The following is a 27,472-nucleotide window of genomic DNA, read 5'->3' on the forward strand; positions in this document are numbered from 1 at the left end:
TGTCTTTGTGTACCTAAATTACGACCACTTGACTCACCAGTCCCTTTGTACCCTCTGATACCCAAGGAAAAAAACCCACTGGTTTCTTTTCAACACTTAGGTGATCAGTCTGGATTTTGATAACCCTTAGTGATACTTAATACGTAGATTTATGCAGAATTTGTGTTCTTCCAGTTTTGAGCCCCAGTAAAAATTACCACTGACTGTTCACAGCGTGGGCCCAGGAGCCACGTTTGGGTTCCATTATTGTTTTATTTGCTGCAGGACCCAACTGTAAAACTGGCCACATCCTGCGTCTGCCCAAGCCAGGCGGCTCAGAGCTGCCTCTGCTGGGCTTCGCAGAGAAGATTGAGGGACGACTCGATGAGAGGGTGTAAGTACCTTCTCGGAGAGAAAACATCAGGTACTGAAGGGCTCTTACACTGGAGAAAGATGTAGGAATATATGGCCAAACCCCGGCACATCCAAATCACAAAGCAAGTATTTGGACACTTATTTTCTTAAGTGGCAAATGTGATCAGCCACAGGAAGAAACCCTGAAAGCTGCGCGTTCTCCAGCTCCCGATACATCCAATTACAGATTTGTTACTTTCCAGAAGACACACTTCAATAAAATAGAAATTATTGGGTGCAGCACAGGGCTATTTGAGTCAAACATGATTGCTACACACGTCCACGCAGTGAGGCACTCCAGGGGCTGATGGCTCCATCTTTCAAAAAACACGTCAGAAAGTGTTTAATCATGTGTATGAGTGGTAGCCAGTGGTCACCACCACCCTCCTACGGGTAAATTTTGCAGCGCAGGTTCTGGTATTCTGCATTGTTAAAGTTCACAGAAGTTAATTAAATCCTGCTCTGCAAACCCGAAACAAAAACAATGCACGATTTCTATCATGCTGACACTTTTTTTTGGGGGGGGGGGCTTGTCATAATAAAACATTGTTATTGGACGTAAAAATTATGGAACAGAGTTATGCCTCTCTGGTGTAATATAATGCAATCCATTTAATATTATTTTAAAACCCAAAACCTCATTAAAGCAGACAGAACGTAAGAATGACAAATGGCCCAGCAGGAAGCTGGAGCATGAGCCGCATTCCAGGCGCCGGGCACCTCGCGTCCCCCGCGCTGAACTCGGTGACGTCAGCCCCCAGCACGGCTCCCGCAGCCACGCCGGGGGCACGGGGTGCTCCTCACCCGGGCGCGAGAGGGTTAACGCCCTGCAAAACACGTGCCAAGACGGGCCTGAAAGCCTGGCCTCGCCCAGAGTCCGGCCTGAAAGCTACGGGACAGGCCTGGAGAGAAGGGGTTAAGCTCTGCCTGTCCCTGAACACCGTGGTTACCCCAAATGCTGGCCTGTGCCCCGACACCCCCCACGGGGCGCAGCCTCCTGGCCTTGGGGGGACCAATACAGCTCATGCAAAAACACACCCTCACGGCTTCGCTACTCGTTTGCCGAAATTAGAGTATTTCTTTGTGACACAGCCAAATGCTACCGTTACACATTTTAATACCCTTTTACCATTTTGGCCCCAAGTTCAGTATCAAATGCAGGGAACAGGAACTGAGCTAGGCAAAGCTCTGCAGTTGGACTATCAGAAAATGTAACTCCCATTTAATAAAATATGAAACAAAAAGTTAAATAAATCTACTTCTTCTCCACAGCCGTGCAGACCTTTAACATCAGAAGTAATCAGAGCCATCGAACGGCTCTTTCCTCACGCAGATGGAGTTTAAGAAAGATCAGTTGTGTCAAACAACAACAATATGTTTGAGAACAAACAGGCTTATTCCAGAAATACTGTGTCAGGTGAAATCACCCCTCTGAATACCATCAGTAGAGCAACAGTCTCCTTCAAAACATGCCTTGAAGCAGAGCCCGATTCTGGTCTGAATTCAACAGAAATTCTACTTCTGCATGCTCTAAGACCAGCGCTTAATGAGCATACAGAAAAGTATGGCATTTGCTACAAAAAACTAGCTGGTATTTTGTGAGAATTAAATCATATATGTACAAAGCTCATACAGTAAAAAAAAAATAAAATGCTCAGCAACCCCCTCGGAGAGGTCTGGTCGGCCTCGTTTCACAAGCACCACGTCTTGTACCGGAAGGTGCGCGGTGTGAAGACACTGCAGAGTTTTTCTTCCAACACTGCAGCTGTACGACATCGTGCCAACCAGAGAGCAGTGACACAACCACACGGTGAAGCTATAGTCAAATTTTGCTCAAAATTGTGAGAACGAACACGCACACATTTTTGTGGGCCAGGGGAAAAGGCTGGAGCTCAGCAAACACCATTTTCCTGAACGTGTGGACGCGTTCCGGGGAGCTGCCGCCTCCCAGCCCACCCGCCACCGCACGCGCCGCCTCCGTTCCCCTACCTCCACTCCTTGGACTTTCAGTTTCATGTGATCCTCTCGGGTGGTTTTCCCATCTTTCCTTTTTTTCCAGCAATATCCATCTTTCCTGTATTTCACCTTCTTCCTATTGTACAGGATCATAGAACCATTCTGCGGTCTGAAAACAAGAAACAGTTTTGGATTACACGAAGAAGAAAACCCACCCTAAGGGAGTTTATGAAGCAATGTGCTACAGACCAGTAAGAGCCTCTACAGGAAAGCAGTATTCTGTGTTTGGCATAATATAAATTTTCACCTTTTGTTGCTGTTAATTGGATTAACCAATGTTTTACAATCTGCAAATTTTTACTTGAGAATTTCGTACCTAAGTAAGTAAGTGTGCCAGTGAGAGGGTTAAAAAAAGAAAAAAAATAGAAATCTTATCATAAATAGGGAGATTTTTTCATGGAATATATTATGATTGGGCTCGGCTACATGCTGGAAATTAGAAAGAAATAAAGGTTAAGGGAAAAAAAAGGATTGTTATTATTTTATTGTAGACAATCTCTCTCTTTCTAATGCATCGGCAGGATTAGATAACAGCCACCTCTAATGCAGCACCAGAATATGGATGTTGGCTTAAAAAGGCAATAAACAAGCAAAAAAGAACGGAAGAAAAAAGCATTAGCTTATACATTGGTTTCGCCGTTCCTGCTCAGATCAGTGTTAGACATGGAGTAACTTTCCCTCTTTTGAGCACCTCCTTGACTTCAAAGATGCATGAAAACATTTTCCGCTCAGAAACCACGTCGATGCTTCAGAATACCAATAAAGGCACATTGACGCTTGCCCAGCAGACAGGAGTCAACATCTTTTTGGTGTAAGACAATATTTCACAGAAATGTTTTGCCATCTGCTAAGCCAATACACAAAAGGGGCATTTCAGCTGTAATGCTAGAAAGGAAAAAAATAAACCAAGCCCCAACACATCACTGCAGAGAGAGCATGCATCCCACGCAGGCAGCAGTGCTGTGGATGCTGCAGACACTGACACTGGTGCATTAGTCACAGTCATTTGGCTTTAGGACACCACCAACAGAAAGAAAAACAATGACATTAGCAGCAGGAGCGATAAACAGCTTCCACAGGAAGGCTCTGGCTGGGAAAGTGAAGCACCTGAACTGGTATAATCAAACCCAGTTAACAGCAGGGAGCCTTTGAGGGGAGAGGGTGAGAGAGGGTCCCCCTCCCCATCTAGGCTGCACTTCGCGTCCCTCCTCGCACCCCTCGAGGTTTTGGGCGGCAGCAGCCAGGTGTGTTCAGATGAGCAGAGCAACACCTAGAACTGCTGAAAAACCACCGAGTGTTTCTGTGCCCAGCTGACACAAGAAGTTCTCAGTAAACAAGCCAAATTAAGCGGTTTGTGTTCATGCAACATTGGCTTGTGACTTCAGAGCTGTGCCAAAAGTGCACAAATCAGTGCCTGGCCCAGCTGGAAAAGCATCCTTCATCCCTCCCGCTTCTGTGTCTCAAACAGCACGACACCGTGAAAAAAGCACAAGAGCAAGCTTCTGCAGGTACCCTCTCCTTGTTTTCTCTAACAAAATACTCCATTGAAGACAGTCGCCTTCACCCATATTTATCACATCACAATAGGGCAGTAACGCTGGTGTAAAGCTGCTAATTATAGAGTAGCTCATCCCAGTGCTCCACTGAGTGCACAAAGGCACCTGACTACTGAGGAAAACAAGCTCATAGTGGTTTTCTACCACCCCTGGCCAGCTGAAATTCCCAACACCAACCAACACAAGGCCCTTCCTCCCTCAAAACAAACACTATCGGCAATCGCGGCGTCTGCCACCAAAACTCCGTCCTTGTCCCTCGGCTCCGCACGCACACGCGCCCGCGGGGCCGTGCCGAAGGACGTCCTGCCCGAGCCACGCTCCACGCTTGCCCCAGAACACACACGTGCGCCACAAACTCAGCGAGTGTGGGCAGGAACCCGCACAAGTCTCTCTTAGGATGAAAACAGCCTTTCTGCTTCCACGTAGATTTGCAAGAGCAAAAAGATATTTCACCTAGGTGAGCATCTGCGTATTTTTTTACTAAACAGAAGTGACAGACAGATTATTTTTTTTTCCCCTGCATACACAAATATTTATTCCCTGTGACCAGAAGCCTGAGCTCCGTTCCCCAAACTGCAGCTCCTCCTGCCACCCGTCTGCCGGCAGCCCAGACCCGAGGGCTCGGCGAGGCTCCTCCTCTCTGCTCCCAGGCATCCCCCTGAAAACACACACTCGGGTGTCAGCGCAACCACGGCGTCTGCTTGACAGCACCGAGGATCGTGCGGGATTAATTCAGTGGAGATATTACATGTCTTGTTCTGGTGTTTATTCCATAAAGCTCCAGCCCCTGCAGGTGTCAGCTCAAACCGCCAAAGGTCTCCCCTTGTCGCCGTCACGGAGCCGTGCCCGATGGGTTACGACGAGTTACCTGCACGTTCAGGGCGAGCAATGAAAAGGCGGCGCAGGAACGGATCCCCCGCCCGGTGCCTCGGCGCTCGCACGCGCGGCTGTCAGAAAACACACGCTCGAAGGGCCTGAAAGTTTTTTGATGTGAGCAAAACACTGTTTTTCTCGCATTTGGCGGCACAAGAGCGCGCGGGTGAAGGGACCAAGAGTCGAGCTCTGCAACTTGGCTGCTGCTCTGCAGGGCTGGAATCGGGTTTTTGTTGGTTTATTTCTGCGGTGAAAAAAGAACACGGGAGGAGGTCACTGGAAAACACTTAATGAGATTTATACAAAATAAAGCACAATGAAACAAAATCTCTTAAGGATCTCTGGAGCAGCTGTCGATTTTGATAAGAGTGTTTTGAGCTGCTTTAAGGCTCATAGAAATTGACTGTTTTTTAAAGATATCTTCATAAAATGAGAAGCAATTTTAACCTGATAGACATTGCTATTGTATTTCACCCGCAGTAAGGAGGAACAGAGAGGGAGGATCTCCCGTGCTTATCTCCCCAGCACACAAACACGGCCAAGCGCAGCGAATTGATGGTTGCGGGAAGACTCGGCAGATGAGCCCGAGAGGGATTCCCAGGGCGCGTGACGGGTGCGACTCCAACTCAAGTCTCCTCTAAAGGTTTCACTGCTCAACCTCGATTTGGGGATTTTGTTTGTCCCCGAGGGGGGGTGAAGCCCCAAGGCCCGCGCGTGGGCCGCCCCGGGGCTGCGGCTCCCTGCACCCGTTCGGGAAGCCGGCAGTCGAGGCTGGAAGCAATCGCCCTCCTCTGTGTTACACCCCACCTGGAACCACGGCAATAGCAACAAGTGCTGCAACATTAACAGCAATTTACTTGATTTGATTAGCTACTACTTCGCAGCTACACAGTGCTCTTTGCATTAACGCAGGACTAAATGGAAAATAATAAAATAGTATTTTAATATTACGGCACAGCTGAGAGCAAGAGAGAGTGATCTAAGCCCACCAAGAAGCCCGTCAGTGCTCACAGCGCGAGGTGCTGGGGCTGCGGGGGGGGTCAGTCTCCCTCAGCCCTCCCTGGTGGGGACGGCCACGGCCCAGTTTTGCCTCGTGCATGACAAACCCAGACCCGCGGCTGTGAAACGGCAGCGCCGTCTCGCAGCCGGTCGCCTCACCTGTACCGGCTCAACGCCGAGCACCAGGCTACGGCGCTGGCTCGCGCCAGCCGACCCCCCAGGATAACGTGGAAAGGTCAATGGCATTTCCCCCTCCACTCAGAATAAATTTGTTTGCAATGAGACCAGAAAGGGTTTGTTGCTCTTACAAAAAAAGGCAGCAAACAAAAGGAAAGGGACTGGGAACAGGTGAGCGGAGCAATCCTAAAACGGGTCCCCCCGCAGCGGAGGCGGCGAGCGCTTTGCCGCACACACGCTGAGTCGCAGCTTGGGCTGGGAACACCGAGGAGCAAACCTCTGCAACGGCCAGCAATCCGCCAGCAGAGAGGCGCAGCCTGGCCTCGGACCCACAGACCTGCCCCCAAAACCCCCGTCAGCCCGGAGCCGCGCAGGAGCCAAGGCCGAGCCCCGGGCGAGGGCAGCCGGGCTCCTGGCAGAGACGGTGCAATTATTTCTGGTCCCACTGTGTGGAGCTTGCAGGATGATCTACTTGCTTACAGACCCAAATAGCACACAGCGAAGTCACAGCTCTGAATTTCCTCTCTTTTATGAGCCTGTGGCATTTAAAAGCTGCCTGATCTCTATTTAGGTTTCTTGCTTGTGGCCTGGGGGAAGGAGGGGAAAGGACAGGAAGAGTAATTGCAGAGCAGAAAGCCTTTTGTCTTAAGTATTGATGAGATTTGAGATGCTTCCCTCCCTCTCCCCATTATTTACCACCACAGCTCTCACATAAATTGCCACAAAAGCGTAAGAACTACTTTTGCCCAAATTGTTCCTGCTACAGCCAGGAGATGCTAAATTCCATTTTTGGACTTATTTTCAAAGCGACAATCATACCCTGCGCCTGACGGGTCTCGGGACCTGCTGGTTGCTTGGGGCTACGCGGGGCTCCTGAGGATGCTCCCCTCCAGCTCAGGACTGGGCCAGGCCGCTGGGTAAACTGGAACTTCTCTCAGCAACATGGGGAGAGGAGGTAACAGAGAGTGTGCACCAGCAGGAAACACTGGGAGTTCCAGGAAGATTTTCCTGAACGTCATTTTGGATTTGGCACCCGATTCATCTGCGGGTACCTACCTCTAGCTCCAAGTCCCATTCTGAGCAGGTTTAGTTTCTTTTATATAAAGTTTCTTACTTGAATAATAAGAATCTAAACTAACTCATCTTATGAACATGAACCAGATGCATGAAGGGAGTAAACAGTAAACAGAAAACAGTTAAGACTGGGGTATTTTGGTCAACTGATGCTGCCTCTCCGTTGTGCTCATAAAGTCTTTGGCCTAAACGACCGAGATGTTCCCCTAATGACGTTACTGCAATATTAATAAGGCTGTTCAATGCAACCAGCTCCCTCTAAATTGTCGCATCAAGATTTGGTAAATGTCAGATGTATCATTTAATGAAAACTACGTTTTACTGCCTAGGGAGCTCAGGTTGCCGAAAGGAAATTGTAAATACTGCAAAGCCAAAAGTGACTCTTTTTTTCAGGACAACAGAATAAGACCAGCCAGAAGGACCTTCCTCAAGAAGGTCCATGGCTCTAGAACCGGGATTTTATTTGATCATCTTACATTTTCTTCAATTCCCTGCCAAGTCAGATATTTAAAGCAGCTCAGTTCTTCACAATAAAATCACAAAACTGGGTGTGAAGCTGCTGACGGAGGCTCTGCCAAAGCCAGAGGCATCAGCAGGCTCAGAGCTTGCCACCCGCGCTGGAGGCGCTCGCAGAGCGCGTCATGGCAGTGAGACGAGCCCCGGGCGCGGGGGGGAGGCGCCTCGGCCGAGCCCGACCCGCGGGTCAGGCAGGTGCCTCTCAGGCCGCGCTGCCCGCGCGCGCCACAGCCCCAGGGTGGGGGTGGCTACGGCCGTGAGGTGGTAAAGCAGAGGGCACCACTGCCCAGACACCTCCCGAACCGTGATGGGGCACGAGCAGCAGCTGCCCCCAGCCCTGATGTACCCCCCACGCCGCCCTCCCACCCCTGACACACACCGCGCTGAGAAACGGCTCCTGCTAACAACCTGGATTACACTATTTTTTATCCCGCGTAGCTGTTAGCTTTATTTTCTCTGGCTATGAAGTTATCATGGAGTCAAGGGACAGCAAAAGGGAACTATCTTCCATCTTCTGAATCTCTGCACGATAATAATGAGAAATTAACTTCCACTCTCCCAAAGGAGCAACCTACTGATGCAGAAACTGGCTGGGAAAAGCTGGAGTCTTGGAGGAAGCCCTGGAAAGGGAGACAGAGCTGTGTGATAAATCATTGCCCTTGTTTTCCAGTGAACACAAAGAGCACAAAGTCCTTGAATTCGCCCCCACCCAGGAACCACAACTCCTCCCACGGGCGTAAAACAAGCGAGTGACAAGCAGGAGGACGCCCTTCTCCCGGGAGCTGCTTTGCTGGAACCCAAAGCCACGGAAGCGCTTGCAGAGCACACGGCCTTTGCTCCCCGGAGCACAGCGGGGCCGAGCGGCGACGTCGGGTCCCACACGCTGGCTCGCCCGCAGATCCCGGCCCATCCACGTGAGCCCACGGCAGGGCCCGCGGCTGCGCTCGGGGCTTTCGTGTTAGTTCCTAAAAGAGGAGCACGATCCTTCTCCTGCCAAGCACGTCTGGAAAAGCTTCCCAGATCTGGGGTAAAACGATACGCAAGTCATGACACGTCACACAGCGTGACACTGTCAGGAGCTGGTGCTACTACACACAAGATATTTCTACTTTTTAGCCTCCAAACTTGCCAAGCACGCGTCCTCCTCTTGTTGCGCATTGTCTGATATTACTGACAGGGAAGCAAAATCCAATCAAGATGTTTGTAATGAAGAATCCCATTCCAGAAAAAAGACGAGGCAGCCCTTCCTCATCCCACGCCTCAGCAGTGAAGTGGGAAGCTCACAAAGCAGAGATGGGTCAAAGCCCACCGGTGGGCCCCGCCAAGGACGACGCACGCGGTCACAGCTCCACCAAGACGATGGCTGCAATGCAAGCACGGGGCAAGGCGGCTCTGGAATAGGCTACCACTGTAAGAAATATTCCGCAATACTGGAAAAAATCATGCCTCAAAATATTCTTCTCAAAAGTTAATTAAACTGAAGAGAGAGGACCGAGAATGCGATGCTCATGGGAAATCACATACCCCTTTGAACACACCAGGAAAAACTGTGTGTGGCCAACATGGGGCACTTTAAAGTAACACGGAGGGTACATAATAACAGCTGAAAAGATTGACGCAGGCCTGTAATGCCCTCATCTGATAGTCGGACAATTTGCTTAAAAGCATCATCTATTTATGTCACTGACTTGCTTCGCTGGAAATCGCGCTCGGTCGGTCCCGGCCATACCCGACGGCACCAGTCTCGTCTGGGCCTCATCTGGCAGCAGAGACCCATCGCCCACGACATCCCCCCGCCCCGCCCGTGTGTCTGAAGCGGGACGGAGCACACGGCCTCAGAGTGAGAGCCCACGCCGGAGCGGCGGCTGGAGCCGGGAACGGGGAGAGGCGCCAGGAGCGAGCTCCCAGGCACCTCCCGTCCCGGCTAACGCCCCGCATGCCGCAGCCCGGGGCAGGCACGGCGCCCTCCCGCAGAGCCCTGCTCCATCTGAGGCTGTCGAACGTTCCCGGTGATGGATTTCCAGAAACCCTCTCCTTGGGGTTTTTCTGCACTGTGTGCAGCGTTGCAGCTCCCACTCGCAGGGCAGGGAGGGACGCACGGGGCCTGTCAGCCAGGATTGCTCCTGACTGACATCCAGATTTCAGAAATACCTCAGCTCTTATTTCTTGTTTCTACAGAAGAAAATAACTCAATGACAGAAGTTACTTCTCCCCTGAGAAATGCTGCTCTCTAAGTCTTCATTTACCTTGACATTTCCCCTCCGCTGTACCAACGGCTTATCAGAAGATTAAGGCCCGAATGGAAAACGGAACAAGGAATCTGGAGCAGCCCCAGCCCGGCTGTCGCAGCCCCACCAGAGCGAGCCGGCCCGCGGCCGAGCCGGCACCAGGCACTCGGAGTCGGTTTAGGAGGTCACGGAGATTCGCTGGTCGGTGTCAAGGACAAAGCCACCCAAAGGCGACCGTAACGGCCCCGTCGGGGGGCACGGCGGCACCCCAGTGACGGAGCCGAGGGGCACCTAGAGCTCTCTGCCCTACAGACGAGTCTTAAAATAGTATTTACACAGACAAAGGTTTTCAGACTTCGGGAAACTTGTCCATCACAGCTGTATCCCTGGCAGGTCCCACAGGAGTTGGTTTTACACCTTTTTTCCCCCTCACCTCCCAAATAATCGCTCGGCTCTCACCCTCAGGCAATGATACACACTCACCCTGGAAGAAGAGAAATCCCAGCATACGTCCAGCCTTTCTCACAGGACCACAAACCAAAGAAAAACTCCTCACAAGAACTTAATACAGACGCTAAGGCTTCACGGTGTCTGCTGAGGACTCAGCAACGTGTCACCTTGCAGGGGGAGGCCACTGCCTTTAAAGTCCCCGTTGACCTCTCTTAAAATTGAGATTATTAGTGTGGCCACTGAAGGAATTCCAGATGACATGTTTCAAATTTACCTGATCTTTGAACTCTGCAGAGATGAAATAAAGACTTCAGAAGAAGCCTTCTTATCTGTGTAGGAAGAGATATAAATCATAAGAAAATGAATTTTTTTTGTCTCTAGAACTAAATGTTACTTGCATCTAAGATGAAAGTGAATTTATTTTTTATCTACAATATTGAAGTTAAAGTCTAAAATAACAGACCTAGCAGTTTTGTCCAGATTTGTAGTTAACACAATGGCTAATCCCATCAAGGGGACGTTAATTGGTGTCTAGATGCTCCTTTTCATAGCAGCAGTAGGCCATAAAACTTAATCCTTACCTCCTCTTTCCAGCATGTAGCCTCTGTGTTCATCAATAAAAGTAATGCTATTCATTAAGTATGGGAGTAATTACCTACGGCTCCAACAAACAGGACTGAACAAGTGTGTGTCAGCATGAAGCTGGCTTTCAGGATGAATTCTGAGCACTGAAATAGAAGCTGCAAAGCACTGGAGAAGCGCCGGGTGTTTTCTCGGTGCGTCCCGGGACACTCACTGACAAGTCTTACCCTGAAACGGTTCCTCGGGGCTATTTAAGGAGCGACCGGGACGTCAGTGCCGCAGAAACGCCTCCTCCAGATACGTCTGCATGGAACATTCTACAGAGATTAATCCAGGTAACGTCCGGGGCTCCGCTAACGTTGGCAGGACCGAAGTCTGTCCTAAACCGTCCTGCCAAGAGCGACAACAGCGGCCCAGCGCAGCCAGGCACAAAGCACGGGCACAGCCGACCCTTCCCAGCGCCCCCGCAGTCCCCAGCGACAGGGGGTGACGGGGCAGGCACCTCCCTTCAACTCCAAACGGTGCCACTTCTCCTCTGCTGTGACCTGTTTATATGAATGAGCTGGAAAAGCCTGGATGTTTTTGCTCTCTGTACTTGCTCTTGACACAACCAGAAAATAGGGAACAGTGATAACAGCACTAATAATAGTAATACAACTAATAATGGGATTTGACTTCTCAGTAAACATTTACTCTGCTGTCTTTTACACTCAACGGTGTCATGTTTTGTTGCCAAAGAGTGAACTCCACAGAAGATTCATCCAGCCCCTTTGCACACCATGGTTACTCAGCCTGATTAATTCAACCATTAACAACTCTGTTTTTAGAGACAATCAAAAAAAACCTCAGAGAAAAAAAAAACATATCTGTATCATCAATGCTTTTGACACAAGAGATGACCACCTTGCCCGCGTCCCTGCCCTGGGTTCTGGAGTCCTCCTCGCTGCGTCGCCCTCCACAGCATCGCCTGGATGTCGTCCTCCCCCCTCCACACGTCAGGGCACACCACTGCGCTCTGGGGGAAGCACCAGCCGCCAAACTCGGAGTCGGAGTGAGGGGTTTTTTGCAGAAACTCATTTCCGTGAGCCATTATGATTTTGAGCCACCAAAATACTGAACATTAAAAACCTTCCAAAGGATGGAAACGGAAAAGAACAGCAGCTCCACTGCCAGACCTCGCACTGGCAAAGCCACAAAGCACCCGGGGGGCCCTGACTCCTTCCTACGCCTCCATTCATCAGATCTGCTTCTCGACTCGGATATCTGTATCTCAAGACCATGAGCATAGCTACAAAGAGAAAACAAACATCTGCTGGAGAAATGCTTCATTACCGAGGTCAGAGGAGTTTCCAGGGAGCTCACAGGTTACGCGTTATTTTACACCACTCTGGCACGCTGGGTAGCTGGGTGTACTTTACTGGTGTAAATACACTTGACGTACGATTTGGAGCACGGGCCTACACCCTCCAAACCAGCTCTTCAGCAGAGCAACTTCATTCAAACTCCCTGACGCTGGGGAATAACGTCCCTGAGCTTCAGGGGGTTGGGTTCCAACCGGAGCCCTTGGCCCCAGGCGCTCCCTGGGTAAATCCGCAGGCTGCCAGGCCCTGCCTGAGGCAGCCCCATCCCTCTACTCTTGGGGTAACACAGCAAGAAAGAGTTATTTGACAAAGGGAAAAAGAAAAGCTAAGCTCAACCCTTCTTACTTTGGGGGCAGAGGAGAGCAAGGAAACACAGGACAAAACCCCACCGAGGTCCTCGAGGAGGAAAGCCGCATCTGGAGCTGCGCTGACCACAAACTGATCTGTAAGGGCAAGAGTCCACAGGCCCGTGGTAAGAGCTCCTCACACGCTCTGGTCACCAGGAGAACGTAAACTTGTCTGAAGTGCCACTTTAATACACTTACAGGTAAGACCATGCCCGGTAATTTCTGCCGGGCCCGGGAAGCCAGCTATAACCTGCATGTGTGGTTCTCCCGCCGCCACCACAGACGAGCCCTTCTCTGCCCCGCAGCGGAGTGAGTCAGGACTTGGTTTAACCCCTCGTCCGGAGACTCGCTAACTAGGAACATCCTCCTGGAAACTGCTCTGTCCCAAAGATATGGATTTCGCTCAAGCAGCTAACAATAGCATTCCCAGCATTTTTACTGTATAACATGATAATTCATGTGTTGACAGTTCTGAACTCTCTACCAGATCTGAAAAAGAAATTAGAAACAATCTTTATGAACTCCTCAGTATGCCAAGCAATTGAAACCGCCTCATAACGATATAGGACCAAAGCTAGAATATTAAAATTGTCATTAAGTGGAATGCACACGAAATGCTAAAAAGTCTTTTGGCAAATTATTTCTTGATATAATGACATGCTATAGACCTAAATCTTAGTACAAGGCATGAAAAAAGACAGTTAAATCAACTTTGTTCATTTAAATATAATTTTAAAAGAACGGGTGTTCGTCTCTTTATTGCTCAAGGATTTTTATCAATTTCTTTAGCCCTCATTTATTTCCCTTCTTTACTCCCACAGGGATGCAGTTTGATTTATTGGGAATTAGTTCTTTCAACTCATGAATGCTTTAAACTATTTTCAGATTAATCATCCCAGTATCTGCTCGTGTGGCGAGGAGCCCCCGTTCGACCCGTGTGCGCACACACACCCGGAGGGCTCCCAAACGCGCCGCGCGCCAGCAGCCGTCCTGCGTTATCGATTGCTCTCTCCATGGAAAAGGGCCCTTAAAAGGACCTGGGGCTCCAATTAACTTTTAAAAAACTTCTTCCGAGGTGGCCTCATTCTGCAGGCACTATTTTGGTTACGGCTCTACCGAGGGCAGGTGTCAGCTTTAAAGCGAGGTGCTCCCCAGCGCAGCACGTGCCGATGCTGCCGCCTCCTTATGTGGGAGGGAGGAAAGGGAAGAACAATTCTGTTTATTTAGTGAACTGACTTCCAGCGCAGCTTCCCCGCTCACTGTGACCGCTGGCTCAAGGCTAACAAGGTCTTCCCCAGCCAAGTGGGGCTGCACCTTGGTTTTGTCCAAAATACCATGTACCAGGGGAATTTGCCAGGATGCCATCGGGCGCTGTGCGGGGCTCGCCGGGGATCGGGAAAGCCACGGAGGGGCCAGGAGAAGAGAGGAGCGCGGTGCCACATTCAGAAAGCGCCAAGAGGAAGGAAAAAGGTTTCTGGTTCTCCCTCTGCTCACAGTGCAGAGTGTGGCTCATGACTTGAGACACTACAAAAATCTGTAAATGTTTGAAAATTGAATAACAACTCATTAATTATAAATTTTAGTTGAGAACCACTTCAAAATGGAATTGCTGTTTGACAGGTGATGAACTTCCAACACAGCAGCCAGCGAAACGGGTGGTGGAACAGTGACGGCAGCCCTCGACACCCTCGGGGCATCTGCAGAGACCTGGGATGTGCAGCAGCACTGAGACGGGCCAAGGGGCTGGAAGAGGCAGCGACGCTCTGACAGGGGCCAGTAAACTCCCAAATTTTGCTCCAGCGCGGGTTTGCGGGGCACCAGGCTCCAGCCCAGGCGTCCCCCGGCGCAAGGAGCGAGCAGGGGCTGCGGGAGGAGACACCGCGCTCTCACCAGCCGCCACCCGCTCCCTCTTCCCAGGCAAAAGTATTTTACGCAATGCTGGAATCTAAATTAAAAACTGTCGATATACCCACGGCCTCAGCTGATTGCTGATTAATAGTCATCACGTACATAAATCTGGATTAACCTGGAAACCGGAGGGACTCAAACTGCCGAAGACGCCGGGCTGGTGGGGCTGGCTGCGTGCGGGCCGCAGCGGGACCAGCGGCCGTCTGCAGGGCTGAAGCTCAGGCCTGAGCTGAGCCAACAGCTGAGGCTCGTTTTAAGACGACGGGGCAATGCCAGCTGCCCTGGCTCGTCCGGGAAAAAGCAAGTGCTCCCTCTCCTCCCCGGGGGGCAGAGCTCAGCTGCATCCACCCTCCAAGCGGACTGACGAGCCGTGACGCCGACTGAGCGTGAGCGTGACCCTCGGCAGTCGCTAATCCACGCTGCATTCGAGGCACATGCTTAAACACCCCGCAGCAACCTGGTTTAAGCCCCTCCTCTCTTTCAAATTAACCTCAGGAATATAATCTATTTATTTATATCAATTTAGTCCCATCAATTAATGATGACAAGGCAATTAACTAGAATGCCAGACAGTAAAAAATAACCACATAATGCCTCCTTCAGAGGAAATCTATTATGTAATCCCAATCGGTCTTCATTAACACAAAGTATTCCAGTAAAAGGTAGTAATCTAGTTATGGTCTGTGAAATATGAAGATCCGCAAAGTAATTTTTCAGAATTAAGGGCAAAGTATTTTTAGCAAATGGAAAGGAAACATTTTTGCAGTTTTCCTGCAAACCTTTGCAAAAAAACAAGAGCGTGCCATAATGTAATGTACCAGTACCAAGCAGATTGTGCGATATCACAAAAGAGGCATTAAATTAGCCATTATCACTACAACGAGACGCAAGGCGGCTTCCTAAGCATCTCCCCTCCCCACGCTGTTTGGTTTCTGGACCCAGCCAAGAGCAAGAAAGCGTCGATTTTCCCCATCCCTCGTCCAACACTCGCTGCGCAGATACAGATGCCAGCACCAGGAAAATGAATCTCAATCTGCTAACTCTAGCCGTCCTCAAACACCCTGCGTTTGGGCAGAAAGTGTTCAAATCGGCGTTTCACAATTTTCTTCAAACAATGGCTGAACATACCGCTCGCCCCCTCCTCCCCGCGGGGCTCAGGACCATCACAAGGGAAGGATGCTGCGATGCGACCTGACCCTGACCCCCTTCCTGCACCGCCGGCTCGAAGAACTGAGCAAATGTCTCGTGCCCAGAAAAAAGAGACTCCCCCCTCCGATATTCAACACGACGTCCTCAGAATAACACCTCGAGTATTTTAACGATACTAATCAATTTACGTATTAAAGATCCAATTATTAGAAAAATTAGATGAGAAGCTCACATGAATCCACGACACAACCGGTTTCACGTGGAAACACACATTTTCCAATTTTAAGCCTTATTCGCCCTCAAACTTTGTATTAATAAACAAGCAGATAAGAGAGAATTAAACCCAAATATAGAAAATTCCGCAAACAAAGAACACAAACAAATATAGTCAACCGCTTCTCCAAAACATGCCAAAGCTATTAAGCACTCTTGACTTAAAATTTATAATGAAGCAGCTTAAAAAGTCCCAAATTCCTACAGGAATGTGTTTACAATACAAACTCAATTATTGTCTTACTCAGATACTTATCTTTTCTTATACCCTCTCAGCTCATCCTACTTTTGCATTTAATTACATTACAGTATTTTTAGTTGAGATGAAATTACACATTTTCAGATTAATTTAGCCTGAACTAACTTCTGATAGCAGGAAATCCTTTTTCTCTGTTGCCCTAATTCGAACCATCTAAGTTAGGATGAATCACTCTGTTAACCCTCACGTCACACCCCCCTGTAAAGCCGCACTTGGCGTTTCCAAGCCCGGCGCAGCGCCCTGGGCATCGAAGAGTAAATGTTTGCCCAGTGTCCTCTGATGAAAACTCTCCTGTTCTGCTCTTTCCTCTGTTATTTTTTGAGCCCAGGTTGACACAGAAGAGTCAGGCAGTGACTCCTCCCTACATGTTGGCACCAGAGACGCTGCTAAGAAGGGACCTTTTCTATTTGCTTATAGAAGCACTAAAAAACCCCAATTTAAAAAAAAAAAAAAAAAAAAAAAAGTAGAGCCTTGTATACGTTTAAACACACAAGATTTCTAGAAATAATTAAAAAATTTATTTACAGTTTCATTCTGGCTATTGACTTGGAAAAAAAACACACCAGAACAATCCTCTCAAGTACTTTCTTAAACTGAATTATTATCCACAATATTTTCACTTAAAGGGCAGACATTCCACCAGGCGGTGGGGGTTCTTGGTGTCTTCGCAGCCGAGGTATTCACTGTCACCTCAGCTCTGCAGCGAGGCATCCCGGTGCCCGTTATTTTCACCATCTGTGTAACCGTGCCCAATGATGGAGACAGACCATCCAGATACACGCAGAAGCGTTCCAGGGACCGGCGCTCGTCCCCTGCGGTTTATTTCCACCTGGTGAGCTCCAGGGTTTACGATGATAACTAGGTTTTTCCCTGCAGTTCAGGAAGGCCTTACAGCGGCCGTGCTTTAGGCAGGAGACGCCTCCCCACCCTGCGCGGGATGCTGGCGGGGAGGACGCTGCCGGCTCTGGCCACGCCGCCCCAGAACCCGCGCTCGGCTTCACCTGCCCGGCCCGAGGTCCCACACGTGTCCGCTCCCACCGTGCCCTGAACGCTGGGGGTTTGCAGCACTCTGAGGGAAATATGGGTTTATGGGGATTTGTCATCTTCACCGACTTAAAGAGCCATCCAGGTGTTTCACGTTTCCCTCAGTTCACTTAAAACCACCGGGCTCACAACCAAAACAAGATTTATTTTAGTGAATCAAAGGGAGATGTTCCTGTCATGAAATTTCAGGTCTGCAACCAAAAGAGAAGCACAAGTTGAGAATACATGCTGAGAACACCCCCAAGGCCGAGCTGCCCCCCAGATCAGCCGCCTGCAGCCCCTCTCCGCGCAGCAGGACCCCCCGGACCTGCAGCTTTCCCGGCCGGACGCCTGGAACGCCCGCGGGATCACCGGCACAGCACCCTCCGCCTCGCCCAGGGCTCCCACGCCAGCTTTAACCCAACCACGGACGCCGCAGTTTTCCTCTCACCTGCCTCCCACAAGTTGTTATCTGACACAACTGTCAAATCCTAAGCGTGTTTAAAATCTGCTCTCTTAATGCGCCGAGCTTAGAGACTCAATCGAATTATTGTAACCGAGCTGTAAGCTGTAACTGTGCCGGTGCTGTGCAAGGTTTTCGCTTTCTAAACCCTGACCAAACTAAGATTAACACCAGCAAGAAACTAAGATCAAACATTGGCTTCCATATAAACTATATAATCGGAAAGGAAAAACACCCTCCTTATTTCATCTTCTGCACGCGTTACCGGGAGTGCAGTAATGTCCTTTAAAAGGGCAGAAGCCCCCCTCTCACCGATGCCCACTCCAGCACAGGGACCTTACGACTGCGAGACCGTCCCTGCTTATCAGCTGGGTTGGTTCCGTCCCTGCTTATCAGCTGTGTTGGTTGGGCGTTAATTGCTGCGATGAGCAGCGTTAAATACTTGAAGAATCTCCTCCAGTTTAAGGACGCAACTGTCACGGCGACCCCCCACCCGCACCCGGGGACGCTGGCGCAGGCTGAACTCCAGGCCGCGCCGGGGGCTCTCAGGGCGGTCCTGCACAGCCAGTGACCCAGCGCGGTTTGATGATCCAGAACAGAAATCCTGGATATGAACCGCATGACCCTGAGCCGGCGTTACTGACTGCCCTCCAGGCACTTCCCGTCTCTTCCCACGCTGCTGCCTGTGTAACATGGGAATTTCTCCCATGCCCTCATAAATATAAGGGTTTCAATTAAAGATCCGTGTTTTTACGTTCCAAATGCAGCTGAGACTGAAAGATTCCAGACACTCGTTGAGCATCGCTCCCAACCAGCCGTGCTGGGATCAGCTGCTCCGGCTGGACACTCCTACGGTCACCAAAGGCGGTTCCAGCGCCTGCGAAGTCACCGACCTTCGGCTCCACCCAACTGGTACCCCGGCTGCGAAAGGCAGATCGTGCAGCCGCCCCTGACCGCCCGGAGCACACACCGGGCTGGGAAACAGGATGCGCTCCTCACCAAAACACCAGCATCTCTTCTCCTGCTAAGCTTTGCCTCAAACACCTCCGAAAACTTCTGGGAAGAAGGAACAAGGAAGCCAGAGACGATAATCCTGCACCCGGCCTCGCTTAACGGGGCTCCAACGCCCCAGAGAGGATCTTGTCTTGGCTTTCGAACGAGGCCCTTGTTCAAACGCTACTGGAGCATCTCAAGTAAACTTGGTATTAGTTCAAAAAGTCTGGAGAGCAAGTGAAGCTTTTTGTTTGTTTTGGGTTTTTTTTGTGGTTTGGTTTTGTGTTTTTTCTTTTTAAACTTCAGATGAGACCTCTTTTGAAGCTGTCAAAAGACTGTCTTGCCATTAGTGGCTCCTAAGCAGTGGGAAGCAGGATTAATCATTAAAAATAGATTAAAAAAAAATCTAAAATGCACCGTTTGCTTGTTAGCTTGAATGTCACGAGGCCATTCAGCAGAAACGTAACAGGGAAGCAGCACCAAGAGCAGCACAACAAAAGCAGCAACCACTTCTCTAACCCGACAGAGTTCCTGTGGGAAAAACAATTTAAAAAAAACCCAAAAAGAGGTGGTCAGGCCTTAATCTCTTCCAGAGTGCTTCTCTTTGCAGAAATCTTCTTGCAGGAGGCGAACATGAGGATTTATGAAAACATATTAAAATAAATGAGAGAGGGGCAGGGCGCTGGGGAGCCCAGCAAAGCCATTCGCGCCCCAGGTCTGCCGGGACCCGGCCAGGCTGCGGCCACCGGCCCAGCCTGGTGCTGTAGGCCACTGGAGGATCTCAGCCCAACAGCGATAAAATTAAGAAAGTAATTAAAAAAGAACTCCACAAGGGTGAGGGTAGGAAAGCCTGACTGACAAATTCCCGGTCTGTGCCACGTACATCCCCAGGTCCGTCTCCCGGGTCCCGGGATGAAGGGCCGACAGCTCTCCTACCCGACTCCCGAGGCACCACAAAGAACAAGTACGGTTCTCCCGGGTGCCCGATCACACAAAGCAACCGGCGGGCAGGTCAAGTAGTGACCCAAGATAACTGTCAAGTTTCATCCCTCTCTCTTGGAGGAGACTTCCCTGCACTGCAGGTCAGAGGAGCAGGCAGAGGTCACAATGCGGTTTCTTTTAAGTTACAAAACACAGAATACGGCAATAACACGTGCACTGGGCGGGTTTTGGAACCAACAGTTCTTGCAGTGCTTAAAAGAGTTACTTAGAGTTACTGCTTAGCTGGCAGGGAGCGAGTCCTCCAGCGCTGGTGTGACCGCGCGGCACGTCCCCAGCACCGCCGTCCCCTCCCTGCCTGCGCCCACGCTGGCACCGAGCCACCTCCACCATCCCCTGGCCACGAAACCCCACCCGACAGCGGGGCTTCGATAGAGGCGGGTGGGCAGAGCAAGGGAGGCTGTAGGAGATACGATGGCCCCTTCAGACCTGGGGTCTGTGCAACAGCACCGCAGGCTTCAGAAGGGACTTTTTTTAAATTTCAGGGAGATGAGAGGAAGGATTGAAGAGAAGAAAACAAACAGAGCAGCATTTAGAAAAGCCTGGGAGTAACCCTGGAGGGAGAGAAGGAGGCAGGGCACGCAAGCAGAACAGTGATTGTGAAACCATCCGGATCTTTAATATCCTAAATTTAAAGTGAGGCCCAAACCAATTCGCTGGCACTGTTATCAAAGGGCACAATTATCAAAAACACGTTTGCTGAGCAATTTAGAGCTGGTTACATCTCCTCAGGTGGTCGGGGCCTGTGAACGCCGTTGAGCGGGCAGAGGCGTCCCCTCGCCACACGCCGCCAGGCGGCTGCAGCTGGCGCCCAGGAGCTGCGTGGCTCCTCGCAGGCGCGTCCCCTCCCAGGAGGGGAAGCAAGGTCGGGGCAGTGACGGGGAGAGGTCAGGACACAAGAGGAACCAAAGCCCCAGCCAGAGGGAAAGGCTGCGGCACCGCGGCGTCACCACGAACGCCGACAGCTGAGGAAGGGCGAGGCAGCCTCCAGAGAGCTCAGGGCAAGAAAGAAACACTCAATCCACCATGTTCTCAAAAACACCCAGCCCCAAACGAAACCCCCACGGCCACAAACCGCAGGCTTCTCCCAAGACTCTATGGGTGCCCTTGATGTCTGAGGATGCTGTGCTGGACACTGCCCTCCTGAGGTTCTTCCCAAATCACCCCCCAAGTAGTTCCCAGAATAACTGAACTTGGAACATTCAGGATGGCAACTTCTGGTCTGAACGCAGCTCTTCTGCGTTTCCAGGCACCGAGCGGATTACAGCGGGAACAAACCCATCCGAAAGCCGGAGCAAAGGTCCTGGCGGGTGCCTGGGAAGAAGCGAGTCTGGGTGGTAGCTGCCCGGGAGCTGTCGCATCTGCCCTGCACTTGTCGAGCGCTTTCCAGCCAGCAGCACCGACACGAACAAACGCACCGGTAAACCAGAGGGAGAAGTCAGCAGCCGGATAAATTATGACTAAGAAATCGGCAGCTCGCCACCCAGCCAATTTCTCTCTCCTCCACGATGGCAGTGTTGCTGGCTTTTAAGCTTCCCTCTAAATATTGCAAAGGAGAAATAAGCAGGAGGACAGTGAAAAAACCGACTCTCAGCCACGTTTCACCTTCGCGTTAGCGGCTGGGACACACGATGCTCAGTGAACCGAATCCCCCCTTACACACAAAAGATTTTCTTGGTAACTGGTCCAACAGTCTCAACCTTTCTTAGCTGCTCGCAAATCCTGTTACACTGCAAAGATTTGTACCAGGCTTTAATTTACTTACTGTACAGAAACCCGGCAACTCGGCCAGCTCCGTCCTGAGCCACCGGCAGGCCCGAGGGCCCCGAGAGCCAAAACCCTCGTTCCAGCAGCTCCGCGGTACAAGCCCAGGTAACATGCTGCTCGCCACGGCCGTCCGTCTCAGAAGGTGCAGACAAAGCCTCTCAAATGTATTTGGGGTTACTGTCACCTTGGGGCGCCTCTGCGAGGGCTGCGGGTCACGGCCCTGCCCCACGCCCGGCTGCCGGGCTCGGTCCTGGCCGAGGCTGCTGCGGGTGAGGTGTGTGAGGCTGCAGGGAGAACCGACGACACCCCAGATAAACCACACAGGTGCTCCTGGACACACTAATGCAAGAAGTTTTGTATCTCTTAAGACAATATACAAAGATTCTCTTAATTATCACTTCACTTCCTTTACTTGTAGCCATGTAAATCAGCTCCTGTTTGCTCGCTGCAGCAGCAAAGAGCAGGAGGAAGAGCCTTTTAGCCAGAGACTTGAATAAAATAGAGGGAACATCCCACAAATACCAAAGTCAATTAACTCATTTGTTACAGACTGAGAGTCCTGTAGAATTTGTCCTTTGAGTAGTTTATTTTAGCTAATTGCTTATCCAGCACGAAGATCTCCCCTGCACGACCCCTGTGCTTTGCAAGAGGCTCAGCTGACCAGAAGCCAAAGGTCACCTTCCGGAGGGACCGAAGCGACGGCGCCGGGACGCTCTGGGCGCCGCTTTGGTCCTCAGACCCACAAACCATCACGCAGACGATGGAGGGAGAGGAAAGCGCCGGTAACCTGCTGGAGCCCTGCGGGCAGCATGGGCATCGGCCCCCGGCTTCTCCAGGGAGCCACGGGGGAGCACAGCTCCCCTCTCCTGGGCAAGCATCTCCCCGAGGACGGGAAAAGAAGGCTGTGGGTAAGACACCACAGCCGAGGCTTTACTCCGCCCTCTGCCCGTCTCCAGTGCCTGATCCAAAGCGACATGTTTGCCCATCGCTTCTGTTTTACAACAGCGCATGAAACGCCACCGTCGCCCTTGTAAAGGGGGTGTTCTTCTGCCACCCCCATCACTCCCTCAACCTCTGCACTGGTGTAAGATGAAGCACAGGCAAAACCAAATGGCTTAATACCACATTTGTAAACCCCTCCTTTTTTAAACATTATTGGAAGACAAGCTGAGCAGAGAGTTGTCAGGCCCGCTCACTGTCTTCCAGCCAGCCGGAAGATGGAACAAGTACAGATGTTATTAGTCTCATTAAAATTTTGTAAATTAAACAACAAGAGGGAACAGCCTTATTTATCTTAATTTAGTTCATCATTGACATTTATAAAATAAATGCAGAAGTAATACTATGGGCACAATTCACTCTCACTGGCAGCGGCAGGAGTCCCACAGAAGCACAGGCAGGGATGCTGCTGCCCGCCGGGAGCGGAGCCGGACGGTCCAGCCGACCCCCGGGGGCTCCTCTGGTGCCCCCAAACGCTTCCCCAGTGCTGAAACCCTGCGGCGGGCGCACCCCTACGTGGGGGCGCATCTGGGCAGAGGGATGTTAACAGCCCCCAGCACTCCCAGGCTCAGGTGTGACGGCCCAGCGATCCCCGGCTCCATCGGAGGAGGAAGGTGGGATCTGTCACCTCCACCAGTTGTGTATTTCTGTTCCCAAGAAGCCACACACCCCCCTCGGAGGTCACGGACGGCGTTGGGTGCACGCTCCAGCACCCAGCTGCTCCCTGCCCTCGCAGGAGGAGATGCCTCTAGCACTATCTCGACCAGTGCTCAAGAAATTATCATTGGTTGATTGTCTTAAAAATACAGCCACGTTGTTTGGCAACTGCACGCCGCACGTGGCATTGTTAAATTAGGCTGGGAAAAACCATTCAGATGGTCCACACCGGCACATTTTGGCTCCACAGCGAGAAGGCACGACAGCTCTGCCAGAGCCGATAGATTTTACTGTTCGTTTTGTAAAAGTGCCAGGCATCTGAGCAGCAAGCAAACAAGATGCCCAGGGTGACAGCACACTGGAGAAGATGGAAAAAAACAGTGCTTTCCAGGTAAGTGGAATCATTTTTAGGCAAAACTTCCTTGCTCAGAATTAAAAGTAATTCCTGAACTGTGGGACAAGTTTTAATTTCACACCACAACACAGGTGAGGCAGGAGGGTGAGGAGGGATCACCTCTGGCCGCTATGTGTAGGGAGGGTCCCGAGAAGCCCTTTTGGCATCACCAGACCCCAGTGGAATCCCTCAGCCCCCATCCCCGCATTGGGGGCAGCGAGGCGGTCGCAGCAGCACCGGGCGCATCCTTGCTGGACAATGCTGAAAAGAGGAGGAGGAGGAGCACGAGGTGATGCTCAATCTGAGAGCGGTTGGGCTGGCGGTTTGAGAGTCACCACCAAGGAAACAACAGGATTTCTGGCAGGAAAGATTCCAGTTCTCATGTTCCACCGGGAGGCTCGTGATGGGCTTTTACTGCTGCTTTATTTCTCTCAGAATCAATAGAAAACAATAATCCCGCGGCCAAACATAAATCACATCGCAAAACTCGGTGAATCATCACGTGGGACGCCTCGGGATGAGGCCTTTATTTAATTCCAGAAACGGCACCGTTAATGATTTAGCAGACTCCTGTTCCGTGGCGCTGGAGATCTCCACCCCAAGGCCGAGCGCGGCCGTTCAGGTTTACTGGTGGCGCAAACGCACCCGAAGCCGATTCCAGCCCCGCGCGTGCCGGGAACAGCTCTCTGCGCCCGTCGGCAAAGCCCGTCCCCACACAGGCCCCGACACGAGCCCGCCCCGCCGCCGGCTGCACCCCAGCTCCCCAAACCCCTTTTGCTGCTTGTCCTACCGGGAACACCCCTCGGGGCTGCACCGACCCAGCCCAGGAGCGCTCCGCGGGGCTGTGCACTGGGAACGGGAAAAAGAACGGCAGGAAAAGCACCTGCGTCACGAGTGGGAAGTTAAACACTCCTGCGCCCAGCAAACAGCTGCAGCGAGCTCCAGCAGGGCCTTTCGCCCCGCTCCCGCGAGGCAGGGCGGCCCAGGGAAGGGTTTGCTCAGGAGCACCCAGCCAGCAGCCCCAGAAATCCACACGGGAGCGGCAAGCTCGGGCCGGCCCCGCGCGGCGAACCGAAGGAAACCCAGAACCAAACCAGCTGAGGAAAACAGGAAAGGGTTTATCTTAATTAACAGACTTCCCGCTGCCCTGCCCCGTAAACCGTACCACGAGCTGGCAGAGTTGTGTCGGTTTGCATTCTGTCAGTAAATGACTGGAAACAAAAAGGCACGGTGGAAATTGTCTGAGGGCATGAGATTTAAGGTACATTTTTAATTAAAACAAAAAGACCAAAAAGCTGCGATGCAGCGTCATAAAGCAGATAATTTTACAGCTGGATGGTCTCCCTCTGATGTACTTGAAAACCATTTTTAAGTGACATAAAGTTTAACATACCGGTACATCTGCCTACCCACCAGATTCTACACGGAATTTCAAATGTAATTATATTAAAGTATTGTTACAGCGCGCGTAGCAAGAACACCAACCAAGTGTAACTCCAGGAGAATCTTTGCCAGATTTTTGAAATTTGCGTTTCTCAGGACTAGAAAGAAAAAAAACAAAAAAAGCCACCACAAAAAACCCCACAACAAAATCCGCAGCCCTGTATCTCTCAGCCTTTGTATTTATCGCTCACCACCGACTCCCCTCGCTGGGGCCCAGCGGGTCCGAGGCTGCTCCGGGGTTTCTCGCCGCCACGTGCGGAGCTGCGTGCGGGTGGGAAGCGGGGAATTCTCAGCACAGGCAGCCAGGCTCAGGAAGCCAGAGCTGCACTTCCCGATGCTACATTACGCACAAGGAATCTCCCACAAGATTTTCCTCTAACTGCAAGCACGGGGCTGTGCGGATCCTGGAAAACCAGCCATATACCTACAGGAAAACGCATAAAGCCACGTGGAAATGGAGTGTCACAGCCCTTGCTGTCCTGGGTGAAGCACAAGAATATCAGCAGCAGGGAATGGAAAAATAAGTCCCTCAGCTCCTGATGGTGACAGGATGAGAAGGGCCGTCAAAATCACCTTCGTTATCACGTTGAGATCGCAGAACCCCAGCAAGGACTGCGGGGCTCTGAAATCGATGCCTCAGAAAAGGGGAGGGCGAACTGCAGAAAACCAAATCTGATCTATCGGCCCCAGGAATTTATATCAGCTCGCAGAGCAGTGAGCAAGGGGCCGGGAAGATGAACTGGAGAGAGAGCCTCAAGTTTTGAGCTGAAATGAGAGCGGGCAGGAGCGAGCAGCAGCTTCGCACGAGCATCCCTCCTGCAGCACCGAGGTGCATGCGGGGCCCCGCGCTCGTCAGGCATTGCCCTAATTAAACCCACGTGCACCACCGGCAACAAACATCCCTCACCAGCACCAGCTCACTGCGACTGCAGAAGGACCTTGTTCAAAAAGCTCGGAGGGAAGGGGAAGAGAGAGGAAAGCACAATGGAGGCTGAAGGTGGCACCTCGCAGCGGGAGAGAAGCCGCCTTTTGCTGTTTAGGAACACTAGAAATGAAAGTAGAAACTCTCAGTGCAAGGGACAGAATCTTGGGAGAGGAAAAAGGGAGTAATTTCACATTTCTGTAAATATTCAGCAAGACCATAACCCCTTTAGAGACTTCAAAGGAGACTACACACCTCACAGCGTGCACACGACCAGCACGTAACCTGCCAGCCAGCAGGTTAGCAAATCATCCCCCGTGCCACAGCAAGATAAAAGGCTGCTCATTACCTACAAACACTGTTATTCAGCACCAAAAAAAAAAAAAAAATTAAGAAAATCAGCCTTTGTAGTCAGCTCCTCATCTTCTGACAAACAGGGATTGTTATACAAATCAGTCTGTCCTCTTCCACTGCGACTGCAGGTCCCCGGTGATGCGCAGCTCCCGGCGGCTCCTCACACACACGGGGCCCAGAACTCCTCCTCCCAACGCCAGGCTTCCAGCCCACACCTGCTAACGGACCGACGTGCAACTGGAACGTGCTGTATCTGTCACAAGTACAACACCATCCCCGTCTGGACATAACGCGCCCCCCCACCGGCCCTTGGGCGCCCGCGGCTCCGCTGGCCAAGGACGGGGAGAGCCACGATGCCTGGCTCCAGCCCAGCACCCCGACTCCAGGGCCAGCTCAGCTGGAGGGAAAGATTGTCAATAAATAATCCCTATAAATAGTTTATTTTTAATCACTTGGTATTTGCAGGCCATTAAGATGCAACAAGCAGTCTCAGGCACTCCTTCTGTACGTTGTTTTTGACGCAGAGAATGTATTGGAAAAAATGAGGGAATATCATTAAAGGTTAATTATGAGCAACTTAAAGGTTATTTTTGCATATCTCACCTCCTGGACAAAAGATGCTTCTTCATTACCATACCAGAATATAAATTAAGTTGCAAAGCCTTCAAAATGCGACAAAGACTTCAATTTTGTGGCTGTTCAAAACTGCCTGAACAAAGAGCAGTTTCCCAGCCCTCCCGCAGCCTCCACGCGTTCCGTGGCAAAGGGCATCCCCAAGGCGGCCCCCGACGGCCATTAAACCCCCCACCCTCCTGGGCGCCCTTCGAGCTGAAGCTTAAAATGCTCAAAAATACTGGACGGTCTGGCAGGTCTGGTTCCAGCCATCAGGAGCCCCAACCCAAAGTCTCTCCTCGCACGTGTTTACCTCCCATCTGCTCCCAATGCGTCCTGATGGCTCCCAGCGATTCTGCTGTTAGGTCACGTTAAGGCAAACGGGGCGAGCTGCTGAAGGAATTAATTATTGGCATCTCAACAGCCCTGGACCACAGCGGCTAAAAATCTGTATGAATCAATGACTCTTAAAACCATCTCCGAACTGTTTATCCTCTTCAGAGGAAAAAAAAAAAAAAAAGAAAAGAGTAGGAAATACCGAGAGCAGTGAGAAGAAAGTGTTGAGAGTCATGAAATCTTTAAAGTGTAAAGAGAGATGTGCCACATTTAGCAGGGATTATGTCAAGCAGCATCCCAAGCCAGAAAGAGCTGACAGCACACACATTGCCTTTCATGAAGGAAAAAT

At 51.0% G+C, this 27,472-nt stretch overlaps 1 protein-coding gene across 6 annotated transcripts in view; it reads right to left on the reverse strand.

Moving 5' to 3' along the window:
• Nucleotides 1-27,472, reverse strand: part of CAMTA1 (calmodulin binding transcription activator 1) — a 293,026-nt gene that overhangs the window by 183,413 nt on the left and 82,141 nt on the right. For all 6 annotated transcript variants that reach the window (XM_074924718.1, XM_074924719.1, XM_074924715.1 and 3 more), the window contains one exon: nt 2,383-2,518. In XM_074924718.1, coding sequence (XP_074780819.1) covers nt 2,383-2,518 — 136 coding nt within the window. The remainder of the gene's footprint in view (nt 1-2,382; nt 2,519-27,472) is intronic.

This window comes from Athene noctua, chromosome 22 (assembly GCF_965140245.1).
Source record: "Athene noctua chromosome 22, bAthNoc1.hap1.1, whole genome shotgun sequence".
In the NCBI taxonomy this organism is placed as follows: Eukaryota; Metazoa; Chordata; class Aves; order Strigiformes; family Strigidae; genus Athene; species Athene noctua.